Source organism: Spermophilus citellus, assembly GCF_964194105.1.
Source record: "Spermophilus citellus genome assembly, chromosome: 17".
NCBI lineage: Eukaryota > Metazoa > Chordata > Mammalia > Rodentia > Sciuridae > Spermophilus > Spermophilus citellus.
The window spans coordinates 51,845,184-51,866,730 of NC_138199.1; the positions used below are offsets into that span (position 1 = coordinate 51,845,184).

The window sequence follows — 21,547 nt, forward strand, 5'->3', positions numbered from 1 at the left end:
ACCCGGCGGCGGGCGGCGGGCGGGCCGGGAGCGAGCGAGCGAGTGAGCGGAGGCGCGCGGCCATGGCTGCCGCGGCGGGGCAGGGGGGCCGGGGGGGCGGCGCGTGAGCGGGCGGCGCGGGGCGGGCGGGCACCCGCGATGTGCCACTCGGCGCCTCCCCCGCCGGGCCCTGGCTGCGCGGCGGCCGGGCAGCCGTGGTAGCCGGGCGAGCGGCGCGGAGGGGGCGAGCCCGGCGCGCGAGTCTCATTGTTGGGGGGGGCCGTCGGGGCATGAGGGCGAGAGCACGGCGGGGGGGGCGGCCAGACAGAGCGAGCGAGGAGGAGGAGGAGGACGCCGAGGAGGAGGAAGGAGGAGGCAAAGAAAAGAAGCGGCGGCGGCGGAGGAGGGGGCGAGGAGGCGCGCGGCCCCCCGCTCCCTCCCTCCCCCCCTGACCCCCGACCCCCGCCGGCCGGCCCCCCGCCCCAGCCCCGGAGGGAGCTCATGGGAGTATGAAGGAGATGGTAGGAGGCTGCTGCGTATGTTCGGACGAGAGGGGCTGGGCCGAGAACCCGCTGGTCTACTGCGATGGGCACGCGTGCAGCGTGGCCGTCCACCAAGGTACGGGGGTAGCCCGCGGGGGGGCGGCGGGACCCCGGGGGCGGCGCGCTCAGGGCGCCCCCGGCCGCGCCCTCCGGAGCCCTCCCAAGGCTCGCGCGCCCCTCCCCCACCCCACCTGAAGGGAAGGGAGGCATGGGGACTCCCCCCGCCCGGTCCTCCAGGACCGGGTCAGGCATTGTTTTCTTGCCTATTGTTCCAGTCCCGCGCCCCCCACCCCAAGTTGAGGGAGTTTGGGGAGAGTCCAGGGAGCGACGAGTGAACTCCCTGCGCCCCGCGCCGCCCTTGTCGGGGCTGCCGGGGGAATGTTTACCTGCGAGGTGTCCCCTCGCGCCCTGTTATTTTGGTCCGGGGCTCAGAGAGGAAGAGGTCAAGGGGGGGTCATCCCCCCTCGCTTCCGGATACTGGGAGGAACGGAATTGGGAAGGGACGAGAAGGGTCCCAGGGGAGAAGGGACTCCTAAAATCCTCCCGGGAAGAGCTGAAGATAGGAGAGCGGTTGTGCAGGGGGCCGGAATGGAGAAGGGAGGTTTGGAGTTTCCCCCAGCAGCACATGGTTCGGGAGTTAACTCCTTGAGGAATCTTGCCGAGGGCGCAGGCTGGCATCTCCCGCCTGTCTGGCACAGCCAGCTGGGCCCCCACTTCCTGGGACAACCCTTAGTACTGTGGCTGCCGGCAGTTCCCGCCACTCTCCTCTCCTTTACCTGCACTGCACCTGCCCTTAGCCTTGACTTTTGACCTGTACCTGTGATAGTTAGAAGCTGAAGATGAGGTTCCTGGACCCCCGACTTCCCTGCTTGGTCCCTTACTGGCCCTTTAAGAAGTCCCCCCCCCATAACAACAAAACGTGTTTGACTATCGCGACTGTTGTTTCTTGTTACTGATGCCAGGGGACTAGTCCGGGACTGGAGCTGGGAAATGAGTCCAGAAAGAGCGTGGGGTGGGGAGGATCTTTCAGAAGTTTAAGGTCAAGGACTCAAGACTTCCCGCCCCTGTTTGTAGTGCTTGGTTGTGTGATCAAAGGCTGGCCTTGTGCTGTTGGGCATTCCTTGTGGCTCTGCTGTTTAGAGAGTGACCCCCAGACAGGGGGAGCAGCCCCCCCTGCTGGAACTAGCTCTGGTTCTTCAGAGTCACACTCCCTTCCCCCTGTTACTCTGGGGAAAAGCCGCTGGCTGACAGCTTTCCTCAATGACTCCTCCCCCACCTCTAGCTTGCTATGGCATCGTCCAGGTGCCAACTGGACCCTGGTTCTGCCGAAAATGTGAATCTCAGGAGCGAGCAGCCAGGGTGGTGAGTTCCAGCCTCCTCCTCCTGGCTCCCCTCCCCCTTTGCACACACCTGAGCATCTCCTCTGGTTGAGTTTAGGGACTCTGAGGCTGAGGCTAGGGTGGGACTTAGTTCTGTCATGCAGGACTTCCTGTTTCCTGCATACCTATCACCAACCCCATCTCTCCCTCAGCTCATCCCTCACTGTGCCCCACCTCAAGCATGGAGACTTTGTTTTGTTTATTTGAACTTTTTATTATGAAAAGTTTCCAAGGCTACAAAAGTTGGGAGAATTCAATAATAGACCCCAGGTCCCCATTATCACTCAGTCTTCAACAATTATCAGCTAGTGGCCAAACTTCTTTCCTCTACACCACCCCACAATGGATCTTATCATTTCATCTTGGGGTCCTTTGAATGTGTTCAGGGAGGGCCTGGCTCAGCAGATCCCCCAACTCCCTGTGCCCCTTTCATTGGCAGAGGTGTGAGCTGTGCCCACACAAAGACGGGGCATTGAAGAGGACTGACAATGGAGGTGAGGGGGGGCCCTGAGCCCCTGAGGTCAGCAAGTCCCCCAGAACAGGTCTGGGAAGGCAAGAGTGGGTGGGTTGGAGGCTGGGTTTCCTTTCCCTGGCTGGCACTGGAATCAGATGGAAAGGCTGTGAAAAAGGGGACAGTCTGCAGCGTGGGGATGGGAGGGATGGGGTGTTAGGCTCACCATCCCCCTGAGGCTGGCCCCTACACTCTCCCAGGCTGGGCCCACGTGGTATGTGCCCTCTACATCCCCGAGGTGCAGTTTGCCAATGTGCTCACCATGGAGCCCATCGTGCTGCAGTATGTGCCTCATGATCGCTTCAATAAGGTCAGCAGTCCTACTGTGCCCCATACTGTCCCTTACCTGGCCACCCATACTTCTGTCCCTACAATGCTTTCTTATTCTGGTGTAGCTTGATTCTGTCCAATGAACACTTTCAGGGAACTTGAAGGTGGGTAGGTACCTACCACTGTTAGACACACACTCATGCTCTGGAACTCAGTGAAGTAGCACTGTCAGAGGGGAGTTTTTAGCTAGTAGTTCATTCATTCATTACTGGGACACATTTTATTGACTGCCTACTATGTGATAGACCTGATGTAAGGTACTGGGCATACAGTATTCTGTGTTGATCAAGACAGATGTGCTGTCTGCCCATGGAGTTCATGCTCTTGTGTGGGAAGACTGTAGAAATCAATAAACAGGCAAATAAAGTAAATGTAATTTGTGATAAGTGCTGTGAAGAAAATAAAAAAGGAATTTAAATAAAGAGTACCTAGTGGGGTGCTTACTTTAGATAATGTGGTCAATGAAGAAGACATTTAGGTGGAAACCAAAGCATGAGACAGTCAGCTTTGAGAATGTTGGGGTCTTAGGTTCCAGTTACAGATTGCATGTGCAGAGGCTCAGAGGTGGGAATAGGCTCACCAGGGAGCAAGATAGATAGTCAGCAGCCTTTCGCAGCTCACCAAGGACAGGCCTTTCCAATATAACCACTAGCTACATGTGGCTTTGCAAAATTAAAATTATATAGGATTTAGGATTCAAGTCCTCAGTCACACTAGCCATACTTTCAGTATTCCATGTGACTGCAGGCTACTCTCTTGGACAGTCTAGGTTATACAAGATCTGCATCATTGCAGGAAGATGTTAGCATTAATATGGGATGGTGAGGAGAGGATGGAATTAAAGGGAGGCCAAAGGATCCCTCAGCTTGCAGGACAGGGGCTCTGTGGAAGACAGGACGAGTGTGTTGTGTCCTACAGACGTGTTACATCTGCGAGGAGCAGGGCCGGGAGAGCAAGGCAGCCTCAGGAGCCTGTATGACTTGTAATCGTCATGGATGTCGACAAGCTTTCCATGTCACCTGGTAAGATCCCTGTTCCCAACCCCTTCTCTGAGGTTTACATGGGTGGCTGCTGAGTGGGCTCATCCTAGCTTCTGTTTCTTGGGTGATGGTGGCAGTGGCTTCCTTCGGATAGTCTTGGCTTCACTTAAGTAGGGGTCTAGGAAGGGAAGAGGAGGTGGCTGCTCTGGTCTGTGGCCACTCCCTTCTCACCTGACCTCCCTCGGTTAGTGCCCAAATGGCAGGCCTGCTGTGTGAGGAAGAAGTGCTGGAGGTCGACAATGTCAAATACTGTGGCTACTGCAAATATCACTTCAGCAAGATGGTGAGTCCCATCTGGTCTGCCAGCACACGAGTTGGTCTGTCAGTGGAGGTTTAGAGGGTGTGGGCTCTGGGCCAGGCCCCTGCCTGGTGCTGGGAGGTGGAAAGAACCCAGTCTCTGCCTTTGAGGAGCTCCTCTTTTGATTGGGGAATAATTTACAGTTGAAGGGGTATGAACCAGAGCTGAACCAAATAGTCCATCCTAGAAGACAGAGCTCAAACCTTGCCTATCTGCCTGGGTGGCTTCAAAGACAAGGGAGCCTTTAAGCTGAGTTGAGCTAGAAATAAAAATAAGAGCCACCGATTGTGTGGGAGTGAATATCTATTGTGCCTGAGCCTCTGTACCAAGTTCTCCACATGGGATATTTTTTGTGGTCCTCCCAACATCTCTAAGTACTAGGCATGCTGTATTATCCCTATTTCACAGATGCATAAACCAAGGCTCCCCAAAGTCATGTAACTTACCTCATAGCTGGTGGATAGATTTCAGAACAGGTAGTCTGATCTAAAAGCTCCTCGAGAACCTGTCAAACAAGCACAGGAAGAAATGAGGCCCAGGCAGAGGGCCTGGTGTGGACAGAGGTCTGAGATGAGACAGAGCATGCATGAACAGCAGAACAGAGTGCTGGATGGGACCAGAGCAGGAGGTGAGAGCTGAGTCTGCTTCTGCCCCAGGCTGGAAGGGTACTATTGCATGTCTGGAGAGATTTGCATGTTCCAGAAGCTGTGAGGTGTCTGCAGAGCCAGGCTGCTGCTTGGGCCACTCCTCCCCCCAGGCCACAGGCTTGGAAAGCTTGTAAGTGGAGAGTAACATGATCAGATTTGTTTTTTAGGAAGATTACCCTGGCAGCTACCATGAAGCTGGATTGGAAGGGCCAAAGCTGGAGGCAGGGAGACAGCTGCGAGGAGGGGGGATGGAGGGATGAACCTGGAAGCTAGAGCCATTCTAGGTAGACTCCCCTAAATGTGGGGGTGGCTGAGAAGCAGGAAATAAGGTTGAAACAGGATCCAGGCTCTAGACATTCAGTAGCTAGAGGCACCTGGGGGGTACCTTGAAGATGGGACTCATCTGGCCTTTGTAGGGTGAGTGTGTGTCCTGGTTTGCTCCAGCCAGTTTTGGTTTATGCCTGTGTTCTAGTATAATGATTAATAGCTATCCTTGTTCATTTCTAGAAATGTCCTTATTTGGGACATAAATTATATGGTCACCTTGTTTTCAGAGTTTAATGATGACTTAGGACAAGGTAGGTTGGTTTGGTTTGCAGAGGTGTTAAGTGGAGACATTCAGGTTTGTTGGCTGTCAGACCCCCAGCAAGATAGTAGAGACAGCCTGGGTTTATAAGGCTGGGGCTAGAATTTCCAAGTTATCCATGGGAAGAGTAGACCAAGGTGTGAAGGGAGCCACAGGGGAGGGTACAGAGTTTGGCAGGATAGGATCCATGCCTAGTGCTGGGGAGCATCGAACAGGACTGGTGAGGCCTGAAGTTAGCCCTGGGATTTGGCCATTGGGAGGTAATTCGTGACTTTAGAGGGAGCCGCTGCAAGCCTGGGACCAGGCAAATGAGAGTGCATTAGTAGGGAAGGGAGGGAAAGGCACCCCTGGCTGTAAGGAGAGGCAACATGAATGTTGTTTGGGTTTTGTTATTTTGGGGGAATGCATACCTGGGATTGAACTCAGGGACACTCAACCACTGAGCCACATCCCCAGCCCTATTTTGTATTTTATTTAGAGACAGGGTCTCATTGAGTTGCTTAACGCCTTGCCTTTACTGAGACTGGCTTTGAACTCATGATCCTCCTGCGCCACCACTCCAGCTAGTTTGGGTTTTGCTGTTGATATTTTAAAGATTAAAGCAACATATCCCTTGCACAGGAGCAAACCCTGTGTTTGGTGGAGGGGAAGGGCTAGGAGCAAGGGAGGAGAGGCGATGGCTGGAATGAAGTATGAGGAGGGGAGGATGGGATGTGAAGTGCAGGGGAGCAGAGGTTTCCCACAAGGGTCCCTGCACAGCTTCTACTGGGGTGGGGGGATAGAAGTGGCCTGGGGCTCAGTTTGTCCAAGACAGGATGAGAGGGTGCCAGGAAGGAGCTGGGTAGAAAGCATGAGGTCCTATGTTCTGGGCCCCAGGCCACCTCCACCAGGCCCAGCCAGGGAATCCCTGCCTTTTTGGAATCTCAATTGTTGAATCTATATGTTGGATGAGCCAGCAGGGAAAGTTCTAGGATTTCCAGACTGAACAGAGCAGCACGGAGGACACCAGGTCCTCTTATTGATGACAGAGCAGATGGGACTGGCCCTGGATCATGTGACCTCCAAGAACCTTTTCCTAAGCTAGTAAAAGGAGAGTTTGACAGTTATTCTCAATTTTCTCCCCCAGAAGACATCCAGGCACATCAGTGGTGGAGGAGGAGGAGCAGGAGCAGGAGCAGGAACAGGAGCAGGAGGAGGAGGAGGAGGAGGAGCAGGAGGAGGAGCAGGAGGAGGAGGAGGTGGCAGCGGTGGTGGTGGCAGTGGAGGTGGCACAGGGGGAGGCAGCAGTGGCTTCATCTCTGGCAGGAGAAGCCGGTCAGCCTCACCATCCACCCAGCAGGAGAAGCACCCTGCTCACCACGAGAGGGGCCAGAAGAAGGTGAAGTCTTCCCCTCCACTGTTTCACCCACACACATTCACAAACACATGCCTCTTTCCAGAAGCTACCACAGGTGTCCCCAGTTCTTGGATCCTGCTCCCTTCCTTCCTCTGAGGCCACTGAGGGGGCTGAGGAAGTAAAACTTGAGGGCCAGAGAGAACGAGATGGGACCTGGCTTCCTTGTGCTTTTTGTGTTTGTATGATTCTTCCTTGTCCTTCCCATGACATGACTGTGACCCCAAAGCCCCAGGCATGTGGCCCTGCACATTTGCACATTTCCACAGTCTAGCCATGTGCTAGCCCAGTTAGTAAGTACCCATGCCTGTGTCCCCTCATGCCATATATTACAGGGCACCCGTCCCTCTGCACAGCTCTGTGTCCCTGGTAGATACCCTTGCATGAGCATGCTTTTATATGTACATGGTGCTCTGTGTCACTGGCGTGATAATGGGACAAGCTATTTTTAGCAGGCAGGGAGCTTGAGGGGGAGGGGCTCCAAGCACTTAGAGGACCTTGCTCAAGTCACTCCTGTCCATCCAGAATGCCCTATTCCTCCAAAGGGGGAGTTGACTCCCAATAAGTCCCATCCTTGAGAGGAGATCTGTTCCCCACATACACAAGTCATGTTTATCCTCCCCCAGGTGATTCCCCAGCATCAATATCTGGTTACTTTTCCCTCCCCAGAGTCGAAAGGACAAAGAACGCCTTAAACAGAAGCACAAGAAGCGGCCTGAGTCCCCTCCCAGCATCCTTGCCCCGCCTGTGGTCCCCACTGCTGACAAGGTACTGCTGCCCACATTCAGCAGGGATGGCGTGCTGCTCTTGGATGGCAGTGAGTGGGAGGGCAAGTGTGAGGGCTCAGGGTGAGCCAGGGACCTGCCTGGGTACCTTCTCCTAATTTCTGGTTAACATCATTCCCCTCCCTAAATCCCATCCCTCCACTCCCACTTCTAGACTAGAAGGGACCTGAACTCCTGCTCCCCAAGTACTGACCAACCATGAGGGTGAAGTTGGATTCATGTCTGCTTCAGTCCAGAAAGAGGGCCTCAGCACTGGGCTCTTATATACAGAGAATCAGGGTACAACACTCAGGTCCATTCTACAAATTTTGGGACCCACCCCTCCAGAGATAGGCAGAGGGCCCCTCTACCATTGGAAGGGCACCCAAATCCTTTTGCTTCACCCAGATCCCACTCCATGCAGGTTAGAAGGGTTGAAAGCACCGGCTGTGGGGACAAGGAGGGCAGGCCCCAGGAGAGCACCCTGAGATCCTCATTCATCCCACCCTTCCCAGCAGGGGTGTGGTATTCAGGCCTGTCTCCAGAAATGGACAACATCTGGATAAGCAACAGGCAGATCCTACTCTAAGCCAGGGAGTTGCTAATCCAAGCCAGAAGAGCCCTCCTGGCTCTCCCTCCAACCTGCCCTTCCCACGAAAGGAGAACCCTGGGGGTCTGGAGAAACTGCTTCCTCCTGTCCCATTATTGCCAGTCATCTCCACCCTACCTCAGATGGTTGGCAGAGCTCTGGGCATCTTAGCAGGAGGCTTAGGTATCAGGTTTCCAGGGTGATGTTGCTGTAGTAACTGCCCCAGTAACCCTCTCCCCTCCTGCTTCCCAGTGCTCACCTGGAAAAGCTTGTCATTCATACCCTCTTGACATTTCCAGGGGCCCACAGGCAGGTGGAAAGATCTGGGGAGTTCCTCCAGTAACTGGGTGTCCCTTGGACATGCCAGAGATTTTTGCCCATCCCCCTCTACCCGCCCCAACATTTCATTTCCCCTTCCCCCCAGCCCCTCTCTTCCCTTACTCTCAGAACCACATCTGGCTCCCTTCAGAACTCCAGCTGCTGAAAAGAACAAAGAAGACAGAGACCAGGGCTCCACCCAGGGAGGGGCAGTGCAGGGCGGCTCTCATTTTCCCATCAATTCTCCCTCTAGCATTTGTTCATTTAGCACTGTTTACTGAGTGTACCTGGTCTCTGTCTGGGAGGAAAAGTGCCTTCCCCAGCAATAATACAGAACATGAACTCAGACATGCCAGGTACTCTTCTAGAACTGGGAGATGGAAGGGATACATGGGAGTGCTTCATTTAATTTAATCCTCAAATAGTCCAAAGAAGTAGGTAACTTGCCTAAAAACACACAGTGAGTAAGTGTCAGAGTCAGGTTTTGAACCCAGGAAGTCTGGTGTGGAGGCCCATGCTCTTACCCACCACATAGCACTGTCTGTGCTGGATATTAATAGCAGCTGCCATGGTCATTTATTGACCCCCATCATGTCTCTGGCATGGAGTCCCTCATAACTCTCCAAGTATGCATAATTTACCCTGTGAGGGCACTAGAGCTCAGCGAGGTTGAGAGACCGAATGACATAACGTGGCAGTAAAGGGCAGAGCCTGCCAGGCTCACCCCTCCCCTACTCCGGGGCCCACGCACCTCCGGTTGCCATCCTGCTGCCCTCTGAGGTTACTGGAGCCTCAGACATTGGATAGCCATCTCAGTGCAAAATGGCAACTGTTGACATGTGAATGTGGGCACGCAGTGCCCTGGAAATAAAGGAAGCAGAGTGACTTGTTCCACCTGTGTGTTAGAGAGATTTTATAGAAGTAGGAGCTTCTGAGCTGGAGTTTGAAGGAAGAGCAGTTTCCTGTGAAGAGTGAGGATAGGCTCTCAGGGAGAGGGTTCTGTCTGCAAGCTCAAGTTGTCTTGTAAGAACATGAAATTGTCAAGAGAATGGGGCAAAAACCAGGTGACTGACTTGTGGGGGACAGGGAGGGAATAATAGCAACTGGAGCACCTAAGGCTGGGTCCAGAGAGGTCTAATCTCCTTGACCTCTTCCCTGCCTATGCCACTTCCAAGCCTGGGCAGGTCCTCTCAGGCCCCAAAGTATTTGCATGAGTGAACCTCCAGTTGAGCTGGCCAGTGTAACCACAAATCGGCTCTCTCCTTTGCCCAGTCTTCCTGCCTGAAGTGAAGGACAGAAACCTTCTTGAGGTCACAGTGCTCTCCTCTATCTCCTGAGAATTCCACAGCTGCCTCCCCTCTCCCTGGTTCAGGGGTACCTTGAAGTCCTTCCTGAGGCTGACTCTGGGATCTCTCAGCTGAGCTTAGGACCTGTCCCTCCTGCCTCACTCCCAAGTCAGGGTGAGCCCAACTGGGCGGCTGGCATTGAGTCTTCCTCTCTCCTCCCCTCCCTCAGGTTTCTTCCTCAGCTTCCTCTTCCCACCATGAGGCCAGCACGCAGGAGACCTCTGAGAGCAGCAGGGACTCAAAGGGGAAAAAGTCTTCCAGCCATAGTCTGAGTCATAAGGGGAAGAAGCTGAGCAGTGGGAAGGGTGTGAGCAGTTTTACCTCCACCTCCTCTTCCTCCTCCTCCTCTTCCTCCTCTGGGGGGCCCTTCCAGCCTGCAGGTGAGTGTGATGTCCTGGAGCAGGCTAGGAGTGGGGACAGCTTCTTGCCCCACACTTTTCTAGCGAAGGCCTTTGTACTGGTATAGTTTTAGAAACTGGTGGTAGGGGACCCCTACCCAGTGACTCCTCACCCAGCCATCCATCCCTCTCACCTTCCCTATAGAAATGGAGCTCTCCTTCCTTTCCTCAGGGGAAGGCTGCCCTCCAATCCCACAATACTCACTATCCCCCACACTTGTGCTGCAAGGGGCCATTTTTTAAAGTACCAATATACGTGTTATTTCCTGAAAACTGCGGGTATCCAGTGAGGTCACTGGGGTGGGAGTTCCTCCCCTCCCGTTGTGCTGTCAGGGGAAGGCTGGAGGGTGGGGACGCTCATCTCAGAACACAGAGATGGGCCGAGCTCTGCCAAGTAGCCAGGCTTTCCCCATTCCCCAGTCAGAGCTCTCCTCACAGTGTGAGGTGCATGTGGAGCGGGAGGGAGAGGGGAGCTGCAATTCAGCCATAACTCCCTCTCCCTCTGCTCACAGGTTCATCCCTGCAGAGCTCCCCTGACTTCTCCACATTCCCCAAACTGGAGCAGTCAGAGGATGACAAGTACTCCAAACCCACAGCCCCTACCCCGTCAGCCCCTCCCTCACCTTCAGCTCCTGAACCCCCCAAGGCTGACCTCTTTGAGCAGAAAGTGGTCTTCTCTGGCTTTGGGCCCATCATGCGCTTCTCCACCACCACCTCCAGCTCAGGCCGAGCCCGGGCCCCCTCCCCTGGGGACTATAAATCTCCCCACATTTCGGGGTCCGGGACCTCAGCAGGCACCCACAAGCGGATGCCCACATTGAACGCTACCCCTGCACCTGCTGAGGAAACCCCTGAGACAGGCCTGAAGGAGAAGAAGCACAAAGCCAGCAAGAGGAGCCGACACGGGCCAGGCCGTCCCAAGGGCAGCCGGAACAAGGAGGGTGCTGGGGGCCTGGCTACCCCCTCCTTACCTGGTGCCCAGCTGGCTGGCTTCACCGCCACTGCTGCCTCACCCTTCTCTGGAGGCTCCCTGGTCAGCTCTGGCCTGGGGGGTCTGGCCTCCCGCACCTTTGGGCCTTCTGGGAGTTTGCCCAGCCTGAGCCTCGAATCCCCACTGCTGGGGGCAGGTTAGTGTGACCCCTGGCGACAGAGAGTATCTCAGGGCTGAGCCAGTCTTGTGAGGGGACAGAGGCATAAAGATGTAATTAGAAGAAATATGATAAAAACTGCTCCAAAGAACAGAGATAAAAGATAGAGATGATAGTCACCTCTAAGACACTCCCCTATACCACTATACTAGTCTTCTCTATGGTTATAGTGGGAGAGATTGGGGTAGATTGCCCCAGTAGGGCTCACATTTTGGGAGGGAATTAGAAGGCTTAGCATTGCCCAGACCTGGGCAGGGCAGCCTGGTAAGGTGTCATAGCAAGCACCACACAGGAGGGTTAGACTGGAGTGTGTGGCCAAATCCTGGGAATGTACTGTCTAGAGAGACCTCTTCCAGCCACTTGACTGAAGAGCAGTCTGGGGTGGAAGGTAATTGTAGCCTTTCCTTTGTGTCTCTTTAGGTATCTACACCAGTAATAAGGACCCCATCTCCCATGGTGGTGGGATGCTGCGGGCTGTCTGCAGTACACCCCTCTCCTCCAGCTTGCTGGGGCCCCCAGGGACCTCAGCCCTGCCCCGCCTCAGCCGCTCCCCATTCACCAGCACCCTCACCTCCTCCTCTGCTTCCATCTCCACCACTCAGGTGAGGCCTTACTCCTGGCTCCTTCCCTGGGTAGGTTGGGGACAGACTGTCAGGACCCAGCCCTATGTGGGAATTCAAGAAGTTGGGCTTGATTGCCACCAGAACTTCCCCTCTCTCAGATCTTCTTTCCTCCCAGTATGCCTCATCCCCCACCACCCCAGCACACAATTGTGCCCTAGATCCAAAAATAACCAACCGGCTGGATTTTCCCTCCTTCCCTCAGGTGTTTTCTCTGGCTGGCTCTACCTTCAGCCTCCCTTCTGCCCACATCTTTGGAACCTCTATGGGCGCTGTTAACCCCCTTCTCACCCCAGCTGAGAGCAGCCATACAGGTAAATGAGTCTCAAACTGTTCCTTTTTCTTCCCAAAGGCCTGAGGGAATGTGAACCCAAAAAGGATGTGAAGGCTTGCTGGCTGCCCCCTCCCTCTGCCACTGCTCACTCTGCAGAAAACAAAACAAAAAACTTCACACAAACAAACCGAGGGACACTTTTCCAGAGAAGGGGCAAGGCAAGGCAGAATTACCATTCCATCTCACAAAAGAAAAAGGCAGAGAAATGATGCTCAAAGTGGGGAGGATAGGGAATGACAGAGCCAGAGTGCAAAGACGGAGCTCCTGACTCCAAGCTCAGTGCTCTTACACTGAGGCCTTGTTCTTCCCTGCTTCTTAGTGCTGCTTGGGATTGGCGGTTAGGAGGCTCCAACAGCTGGGCTCCCTGCTCTCCCAGCTTTGAGGAGTTAAGGGGCCCAGCAGCAAGCTCCCAGGGCTCCCTGGAGAGTCAGCCCAGCCCCAGAAAGATGATTGGTGCAGAGACACCACCTGTCAGCCTAGGGGATGGGGCTTATCTCTAGGTGGCCTGTTAAGGTAATCCTTAAAGGGGCCAAAGTTGATACATTTTTTTTAGACCCAACAGAGTAGAGTGATTATTATTTCCAAGATCCAAAGCAACAAAGTTTTGTCTTTTAACTTCAGAGTTCATAGTAAGTCATCCAAGCCAGGCATGGTGATGGATGCTTGTACTCCCTGCAACTCTGTAGACTGAGGCAGAAGGATTGCAAGGCCAGCCTAGGCAACTTGGCAGACATCCTGTCTCAAAAAAATAAAAAGGACAGGATGTAACTTAATGGTAGAGCACCTCTGGGTTCAATTCTCAGTACCAAAAAAAAAAAAAAAAAAAAACCAAAACAACAACAACAAAAAAAACCCCCAAGGGCTAGGGATTGTGTTCAGTGATAGAACACTTACCTAATGTGCACATGGCCCTGGGTCTGATGATTCCTGTCATGGGGTGGGGTCTATGTGTTTGGGGATGTCATACAAGGCTAATTATAATAATGCCAGCTAAACCACTCCAGCCAAACACTTCTTATTTTTTTCACATTTCTTATTTTAATCCTAATTAACAATCACTTCAAAGAGGTTAGTTTGGAGCCCAAGGCCACCCAAAAAGTAGTGTTGGGTTCAAATTCAACCTAGGTTGCAAATGTCTGTAACTCCAAAGCTCACTGGAAAGAAATTGGGAGGTGGATCTGGAAGTAGGCAGCAGGAGCCCTAGAGAAAGGGGAAGAGAACCTCCTACAAGACAGGGTTTCCAAGCCAGGACTCTCAGAGTCTTAGCAACTTGAACTGCCAGTCTGGGATTGGGGATCCTGGGGAAAGGGGTCTTAAATGACGTTCCAAATCCTGCACCCACTTTCCTGGGCGGGGACCCAGAGGCTGACGGCTCCCCTTCTTCGCTGATTCCTCCCCTCCCTTCTCCTTCCAAGAGCCAGACCTGGAGGACTGCAGCTTCCGGTGTCGGGGGACCTCCCCGCAGGAGAGTCTGTCTTCCATGTGAGGGAGGGGGCGGCGGCTTGGGAGGAGGCGGATGGGAGCGGGAAGGAGGGGCGCTGGAGGGAGGGCGGAGGGACTGACAGGGGAGAGGGCGGGAACCGAAGGGCCAAGTGGAAGTCCTGAGGGGGGAGGGGGAGCCTGAAGTAAGGGCACGAGGTAAGCCTGAACCCAGTTTCTCTTACGACCCCAGGTCCCCCATCAGCAGCCTCCCTGCACTCTTCGATCAAACAGCGTCCGCACCTTGCGGGGGCGTCCAGCTAGACCCTGCAGCCCCGGGAACGACTAATATGGAGCAGCTGCTGGAGAAGCAGGGCGACGGGGAGGCCGGCGTCAACAGTGAGGAGGGGCGGCGCGGGGCTGAGAGACCTGCCCGAGGGCTCCCGCCTCACCTTTTTCTCCGAGGGCCCCAACTTCTTTAGGGTTCCACCTCTAGGCCCCGCCCCGCCTTGACTTACGGCCAACCCCAGGCCTCACCTGTAACCCTGGTCAGTCCCGGCCCCGCCTCCTTTGCGTGCGGCCTTTGACCCTCGCGGCCTCTTGGACCAGACTTTCCCAAACTCCAACTTCCTCTAGCTCCTCGTCCTGTCGTGTGGGTATCAGGTCCCGCCCTGGCGCTCACAGCTCTGGTCCCCAGTCTCTCCTCCGAGCTCACCTGTGTTGCTCGCTAGGCTGACGCAGCCTCCTGGAGGTCTCCGGCCCCGCCCCAGTCCCGCCCCAGGCTCCGCCTTGCCCCCGCCCACCCAGCGCCGGGCCTCAGGCTCCCTCGCCCTCTCCGCAGTCGTGGAGATGCTGAAGGCGCTGCACGCGCTGCAGAAGGAAAACCAGCGGCTGCAGGAGCAGATCCTGAGCCTGACGGCCAAGAAGGAGCGGCTGCAGATTCTCAACGTGCAGCTCTCTGTGCCCTTCCCCGCCCTGCCTGCAGCCTTGCCTGCCGCCAACGGCCCTGTCCCTGGACCCTATGGCCTGCCTCCCCAAGGTAAGGGCGTCCAGCCCAACCCGGGAGTGGAGGTCCTTGCCTGGTGGTTCCAAGTGGGGCGACCCCACTTCAGTCCCTGACCGCCCTTCCTCCTTCAGCCGGCAGCAGCGACTCCTTGAGCACCAGCAAGAGCCCTCCAGGGAAGAACAGTCTTGGCTTGGACAACTCGCTGTCCACATCCTCTGAGGTGGGTACCATGAGGAGGGGTCAGGGAGGAGTGGGGCTGGTGGAGACTCAATGTCCTCCCGGTCACATCTCTACCCTGCCGTTATTGGAGGCTGGGGAGTGAAGTGATTTGCTGAGCAGTTAATCGATTGGTTCATTCATTCCTTTAACAAGTAATATTTATGAGGCGCCTACTTAGTGCCAGGCACTTGCTTAGCAATCAATGAGCAAAATCTACACAATCATCCTGAAGATAGGACAAATCCAAGAAAACAATAAATAATTACAAACCAGGAGAAGTGCTAAGATGGAAGTAAATTGAGGGCTGTAAGAAAGAATAGGGGAGGGATTCTTGGATATAAAGTGGTTAGGGAAGGCCTTTGAAAAGTGTTTGAAGAGTTTATTATAGTGCCTCACACAAAATAATCCCTACATAATTGGTGGTGGTTGGAATAGCAGTTGCTATTGTTATATTGTGGTTATTATTGGAATCAACAAACTGGGTTCTTATTCTCTGCCACTTACTGACTGTGTGACTTGGGCAGTCATAATCATAAAAATAACATTAATTGTATACTTGCCCTCTGTCATGCCTTGAAAATTTTAAAGCATTGGTTTATTTAGTCTTCATAATAGTCCTATGGAGTCAGTGCTACTGTTATCTGCTGGTAATAAGTAAGTAAACTAAAGTTGAACCCAAGGCCACCCAAGCCATTGCATTTCAGACATAGATTTGAACCTGAGCCTCTTTGTCCAGCTGTAGCACTCTCCTGCAGAATTACTTAACCTAACAGTCAGTGGCTTCATTCATATAATGGGAATAGCAAGGTAGCAAAGGTCAAGCACTAGCCTTTAGATATGGTTCACTGGAAGGTCACTATCATTACTATTGTTCATTATTCAGCAAGCATGATAAGGGGTGCCAGGCCCCCAGGAAATGGTCAGTAAACATGAATTATGAAGACTGGATTCATAGCTTTCATCCCTGGGCCTTGTATCTTGGGCCAGAGTTCTTGGGGTGAGGTGGGGTGGCTGTACTCTATGAGAATGCTGGTGGGTGCTGGGCTGGGGGCCAGAAGGTTCATGCTGGCCCTCTGCCCTCTGACCACTGCCTTCCCCCTCCCTCCCCAGGACCCACACTCAGGCTGCCCAAGCCGCAGCAGCTCGTCGCTGTCCTTCCACAGCACGCCCCCACCGCTGCCCCTGCTCCAGCAGAGCCCTGCCACTCTGCCCTTGGCCCTGCCTGGGGCCCCTGCCCCACTCCCGCCACAGCCACAGAATGGGTTGGGCCGGGCATCTGGAGCAGCAGGGCTGGGGGCCATGCCCATGGCTGAAGGACTGTTGGGGGGGCTCGCAGGCAGTGGGGGCCTGCCCCTCAATGGGCTCCTGGGGGGGTTGAATGGGGCTGCTGCTCCCAACCCTACGGGCTTGAGCCAGGCTGGTGGGGCCCCCACGCTGCAGCTGCCAGGTTGTCTCAACAGGTGAGGGAGAGTTCAGCCCTGGGGAAGGGAGTGGGGAGGCTGGCTCTGGGAGGGATTCCCCCATAACACCCAAATCCCCCAAAGGGTATATAGTCTTTGTCATCTCTTGGTATCTAGGGACTCCTTAGACTGTCATCTCTGAGTGCCTCTGGGTGTAAGTGGCCCAGGACCAAGAATCTTTCTTACCCATCAGCCACTCTAGGTCTTCCCTCTGGGGCAGTCCTTCAGTCTTACAGTGTCCCTCTCCCCTCACCCTCTGAACTTAGTTCTCTAAACCTGCACCTCCCTGCCTCTCCTCACCTGGGTCTGAGGGAGTCTGGGAGCTTGTAGGGGTGGGGAGGAATGCTTCCTTGCACCTTCCCCATGGTCCCTGTGTCCCCTGCTTCAGCCTGACCGAGCAGCAAAGACACCTCCTTCAGCAGCAAGAGCAGCAGCTCCAGCAGCTCCAGCAGCTCCTTGCCTCCCCACAGCTCACCCCGGTAATGTTCCTCCCTTCCCTGGCTCTTCAGCAGCCCTGTGCTTCCCCTTTTCCCAGATCTCAGAGGACCTGGATCAACCCAGGGAGGGCAGCAGTGGGGGGGGGGGGGGCTTCAGGCTGAGTGGAAATTGAGCCTGTGGGACTGGTGAGGGGCAAGGGGACAAGAGTATTCTCAAGGTCACCAGGCATTGGGAAAGGGATGCTGCCATGGCCCCAGATCATGTCCCAGTAAAGGGCGGCAGGTTGAGTAACATTAGCATTCTGATCCCAGCCCCAAGGATCTTTAGGGGGAGGGAACGACAGGGTCTTAGTGGAAAGGTGACTGAGCAGGGGACACTGTCAGAGCAGGTTCTTTTGGGTGTATCTCATGTTGGGTTCCGCCAAGGTTTGCTTTGGAGGCAGGAGTTTCACTTTTAAAAATGAGGAAGTTGGGCTGTGGGTGTGGCCCAGTGGTAGAGCACATGCTTAGTACCAAGGCCTTGGGCTCCCTCCCAGCATCAAAGTACCTAAATAAATCACAGTAAGAATGCTGGAGTTGAGAAAATGGGAAAAAATAAATATTTTCATATAAAGAAACGTTGGAAAGATAGAGGGAATAGGATAAGATTTTTAAAAATTCTTTAAAGCAACGTTTCTTTTTATTTATTTTACTTGCGTCTTTGGTGTTGTAGATAGACAGCATGCCTTTGTTTTTTTTTTTTTTTTTTTTTTTTTTTTTTAATGTGGTGTTAAAGATCAAACCGGGTGCCTCATGTGCTAAGCAAACATTCTGCCACTGAACTACAGCCCCTGCCCAGAAGCAACATTTCCTAATGTAAATTTTTATATAATTATTTTAGTTTTGGAACACTAAGAATGCTTTGCCTATTCAAAACTAAAACGATCAATTTTTTTTAAAAGAGAGAGTGAGAGAGGAGAGAGAGAGAGAATTTTTAATATTTATTTTTTAGTTCTCGGCAGACACAACATCTTTGTTGGTATGTGGTGCTGAGGATCGAACCCGGGCCGCACGCATGCCAGGCGAGCGCGCTACCGCTTGAGCCACAACCCCAGCCCATAAAACGATCAATTTTTTAAAACAAAAAAGAGGAGTTGAAAACTGTTGACCTCATTTATTGTTTCTTGCCTTGGGGTGATACCACTTCTGGGAGCATTTGTGGTTGTCATAGTAACTGAGGAACTGATTGAGAGGGCTGGTCCAGAGATATTTGTTCTGCACTTGGTCCACAGTGCCAATGGACACTGAGGCTGTGCAACCATTTTCTTATCCAAATGGGAAGAGTTAGGCCCAGAGTAGGAAGTCAGAGACAGAACCTTGACCATCTCCCCTGTCTCCTGCCTCATGGTTCTGGTGATACGGATAGAGCCCAGGACCCAGGCAGGCAGCAAGGAGAGACAGCGGGGACCTTGGCCATAAGCAGCCTGACCTCCTTGCAGGAGCACCAGACGGTTGTCTACCAGATGATCCAACAGATCCAGCAGAAGCGGGAGCTGCAGAGGCTGCAGATGGCTGGGGGCTCCCAACTTCCCATGGCCAGCCTGTTGGCAGGAAGCTCCACCCCACTGCTGTCAGCGGGCACCCCTGGCCTGCTGCCTGCCGCATCTGCCCCGCCTCTGCTGCCCGCTGGAGCCCTTGTGGCCCCCTCACTCAGCAACAACACCAGTCTCATGGCGGCAGCAGCTGCAGCTGCAGCAGTCGCAGCTGCAGGCGGACCTCCAGTCCTCACTGCCCAGACCAACCCCTTCCTCAGCTTGTCGGGGACGGACAACAGTGGCAGTTGCCCCAAAGGAGGGGTGAGTAAGGGGTCCAAACCTTCCTGTCTCCCTTCTGAGGGATGGGCAGAGATGGACCATCAGAATATACATCACCATATGCATCAGCAGGGGAATGTCAGCAACCCCCAGGTTAGACAGGTGCCCTGCTTCAGATCCAGGGCCTCTGCTCCACATGGGTGCCCTCCTGCAGAGCCAAGAAGGGTCCACTCTGAGCAAGGGCTAATAGTAAAAGGATCAGTTAGAAAGCAGCCTTCCTCTGGAAGACCAATTAGGAAATGCCATTTCCTTTCTGAGTGACCAGTTAGAGGAAGGTGCCCCTCTAGGAGGGCCATTGAAAAAGAGGCTCTTCTCCTTCTGAGGGGACATAACCCGAGCCCAGGAAGCCAGTCTTGCTGGCATATGTGCTCACAACTCCCCCACCCCTGCACCTGCCAGAGCCCAGGCAGGACCCTTCTGACGGCCTCCCTTTCAGCACTTGGGGCAGCTTTCTTGTCCCAGGAAGCTGGTCATAGGTAGGCTTTAAGGCCAGACAATTCCAAAATCCCCAGCCTCCCTTCCTCTCTTTCCAGACCGCTGACAAAGGAGCCTCAGCCAACCAGGAAAAAGGCTAAATCTACCTGTACCCCTCCTGACCCCTAAATGGAGGGGACAGATCCTGGCTTAAGGGGTCCTATCCTGGAGCAGGCATCTGGGCCCAGACACTGGAAGAACCCCGACCCAGAGCCTGTGCTGAGGCCTAGGGAGTGTTGGGGGCTCCTGGTGCAAGGACTGAGATTGGGAGGGAAGCCCCTTCCATCTGCATCCCCACCCCCTGTCTGCACTGTCTGCTTTGTGAGAAGCTCAGAGGGAGGACAGGCTCTAAGCCTGCCTAGGAGCCCCCACCCTCAGCAAATGTTTTGAGGTCCCCCAGAGAGCAAAGTGGGCCATGACATAAGTGGGGGGTTGGTTGGACCCACCACATAAAACAGATCAGCACTTGAAAGGGGAGCAGTGGAGGGTAGACCTAGGCTTATCCCTGCATGGAAGTCTTCATGGAAGAAGGGCTGGCCCCACTTGACCTGCAGTTTCTTCCCAATCTGGGCAAATGGCAGAAGGGATCCCTTTGACTGTTTCTCACTGTCCCTCTCCCTCACCAAGGGTCACAAGCTGAGCTTGTAAAAGCCCACAGATGTAGGGGGAGTGAGGAAGGGCAAGACAGCATCAAACCCAGGCCAGGCCTCTTGCACCTCTTGTGACCCCACTAGTGGGGCATAGGGAGGCCCTCACCGTCCTTGGTGCCCTGCCCCTTGTTTGCACTATTGGCTTGAGGAGTGCGGAGGGTGGGGAGACGGAGCTGGCTGACTCAACAGTGTGAGTGTGTGTGTGTGTGCATGTGTATGTGTATGTGTGTGTGTGTGTGTGTGTTTCTGTCTGTCTGTCTGTCTTCCCCTGGACCTGGGGCCGCAAGGGCAGAAACAGGCGCAGTGGTTAGCACCAGAGGGGGGAGCTCCCAGCTCTTGTTTGTACCCTCCCCCCTCACCAACTCTGGTCCCTTTCAGGGGCATGAATGGTTAACAAAAAACCAGAAAAGTACTCCAGTTTTGGAGAGTAACTGGGGGCTAGGGGTTTTGAATCAGGGTAATATCCTGCCTTCCCTCCTCCAGACCCCACTTGGTCTCAGGGCCCCCTGGGCCCCCTTCCCCTACTGGTAGTTTGGTCCATTTTCCCTAACACAAGGGGGACCCCAGGGATTGGGAGAGGGAACAAGGGAGGTGAAGTGCCGCTTCTTTCAGTAAAAGTCTCCCTCCCAGAATTAGCCAGCCTGCCCTCGCGCACTCCACCCCACCCCCACCAACTAGGGGAGCCACTGAAGCTGACCTAACAGCTGTCTCCTCACCCACCAGCTATTTCCCTGGGGTGTTGTGGGCAGTTCTTACCGTAAAGCAGTCCCCATCTGCCCAGGGCCTTTGGCAGCAAAGGCTGAGTGGGCCACTGGAAGACTGGAGACCCGTGTCCCTGTCTCACTTGCACTGGGGTGGAGCTGTTGGTCCTTTGGCATTTCCAGCTTTCCCTGAAGCTCAAGTCCTGTTGGTCTCTTTGCATGTGTGCATTTTTGTGTGTGTGTTTCTGTTTGGGTTTTTGTTGTTGTTGGGATTTTTTTGTTGGTTTTTTTAAATAAAGAAAAGAAGATGTGTATATTTTTGGCAATGACAGAAACGTAGTGCAGATATATTTTTGCCTGTGCTGCTCAACTGTTTTTTTTTTCTGATATGGAAAATAATATTAATATTCCTGTTGATAAGACTTTGTAAGATGTTAGGGAGCTAATGATGGGGTGGGTGGGAATTCTTCAGAGGCAATTTCTTAGGCACTTGCAAGGGCTTGGGGTGGGGGGAATGGGGGCAGTTGTGATGACCTCAGAAATACTCACTTTTTATTAATGCTAAATATCAGTTAGAAAGACATGATAGAATTCAGCATTTTATTCATCTTAATCTATTAAGCTCTTTAACTCCCTGCCCCAAGCCACTAAAAAACAAAGTAACCTTAAGAGATTCTTAGGAGAGTCACCCATTCACATCCATGCCCTGGCTGAAGGCTGGCTCTCAGAGCTGAAGTCTATTTCTATTCTGATGGAAGGGAAGGACATCCACACCAAGATCACTGTGTGGAAGTGAGGTCCAAATGACTTAGTGCACTGGAACCTAGACACTTCCTGCACACCACTCTGCCCTCCCCAGCCCCACTTCCTTCACCTCCACAGATCTGTTCTCCAGTTTTCCCAAGTTCATATTCCCCAGGCTGGAATGTTGCAACAGGTAGTTGGGTTAGATTTGAAGAAGGGCTTCCCTGGTCATGGACTGGTGCTGCTGTCCACCTCCACACCCCCGCCCCAGGGGGCATGAGACTGGTGGCAGCACTTCCTTCTGACCAGGCATGATAGGAAGCTCTGAAGAGCCTCATGGGGAGCAGCGTACCAGTGCAAGA

The 21,547-nt window shown here is 53.9% G+C and overlaps 1 protein-coding gene across 5 annotated transcripts; it reads left to right on the plus strand.

Moving 5' to 3' along the window:
* Nucleotides 1-284: 284 nt before the first annotated feature.
* Nucleotides 285-21,110, plus strand: MLLT6 (MLLT6, PHD finger containing). 5 transcript variants are annotated; one of them, XM_081271260.1, is made up of 20 exons: nt 288-597; nt 1,804-1,883; nt 2,340-2,394; nt 2,612-2,721; nt 3,660-3,763; nt 3,971-4,064; nt 6,442-6,690; nt 7,375-7,473; nt 9,892-10,102; nt 10,633-11,247; nt 11,689-11,870; nt 12,094-12,202; nt 13,638-13,704; nt 13,895-14,040; nt 14,483-14,680; nt 14,779-14,867; nt 15,977-16,326; nt 16,715-16,805; nt 18,242-18,598; nt 19,150-21,110. In XM_081271260.1, the coding sequence occupies exons 1-20, from the start codon at nt 489-491 to the stop codon at nt 19,189-19,191; spliced, it is 3,357 nt and encodes a 1,118-aa protein (XP_081127386.1). In that variant the 5' UTR covers nt 288-488; the 3' UTR covers nt 19,192-21,110. The 5 variants fall into 5 exon arrangements, with proteins under 5 accessions (XP_081127387.1, XP_081127386.1, XP_081127385.1 ...); XM_081271259.1 differs by having other exon boundaries at nt 289-597; nt 6,439-6,690; XM_081271261.1 differs by lacking the exon at nt 6,442-6,690 and having other exon boundaries at nt 285-597.
* The last annotated feature ends 437 nt before the right edge of the window (nt 21,111-21,547 follow it).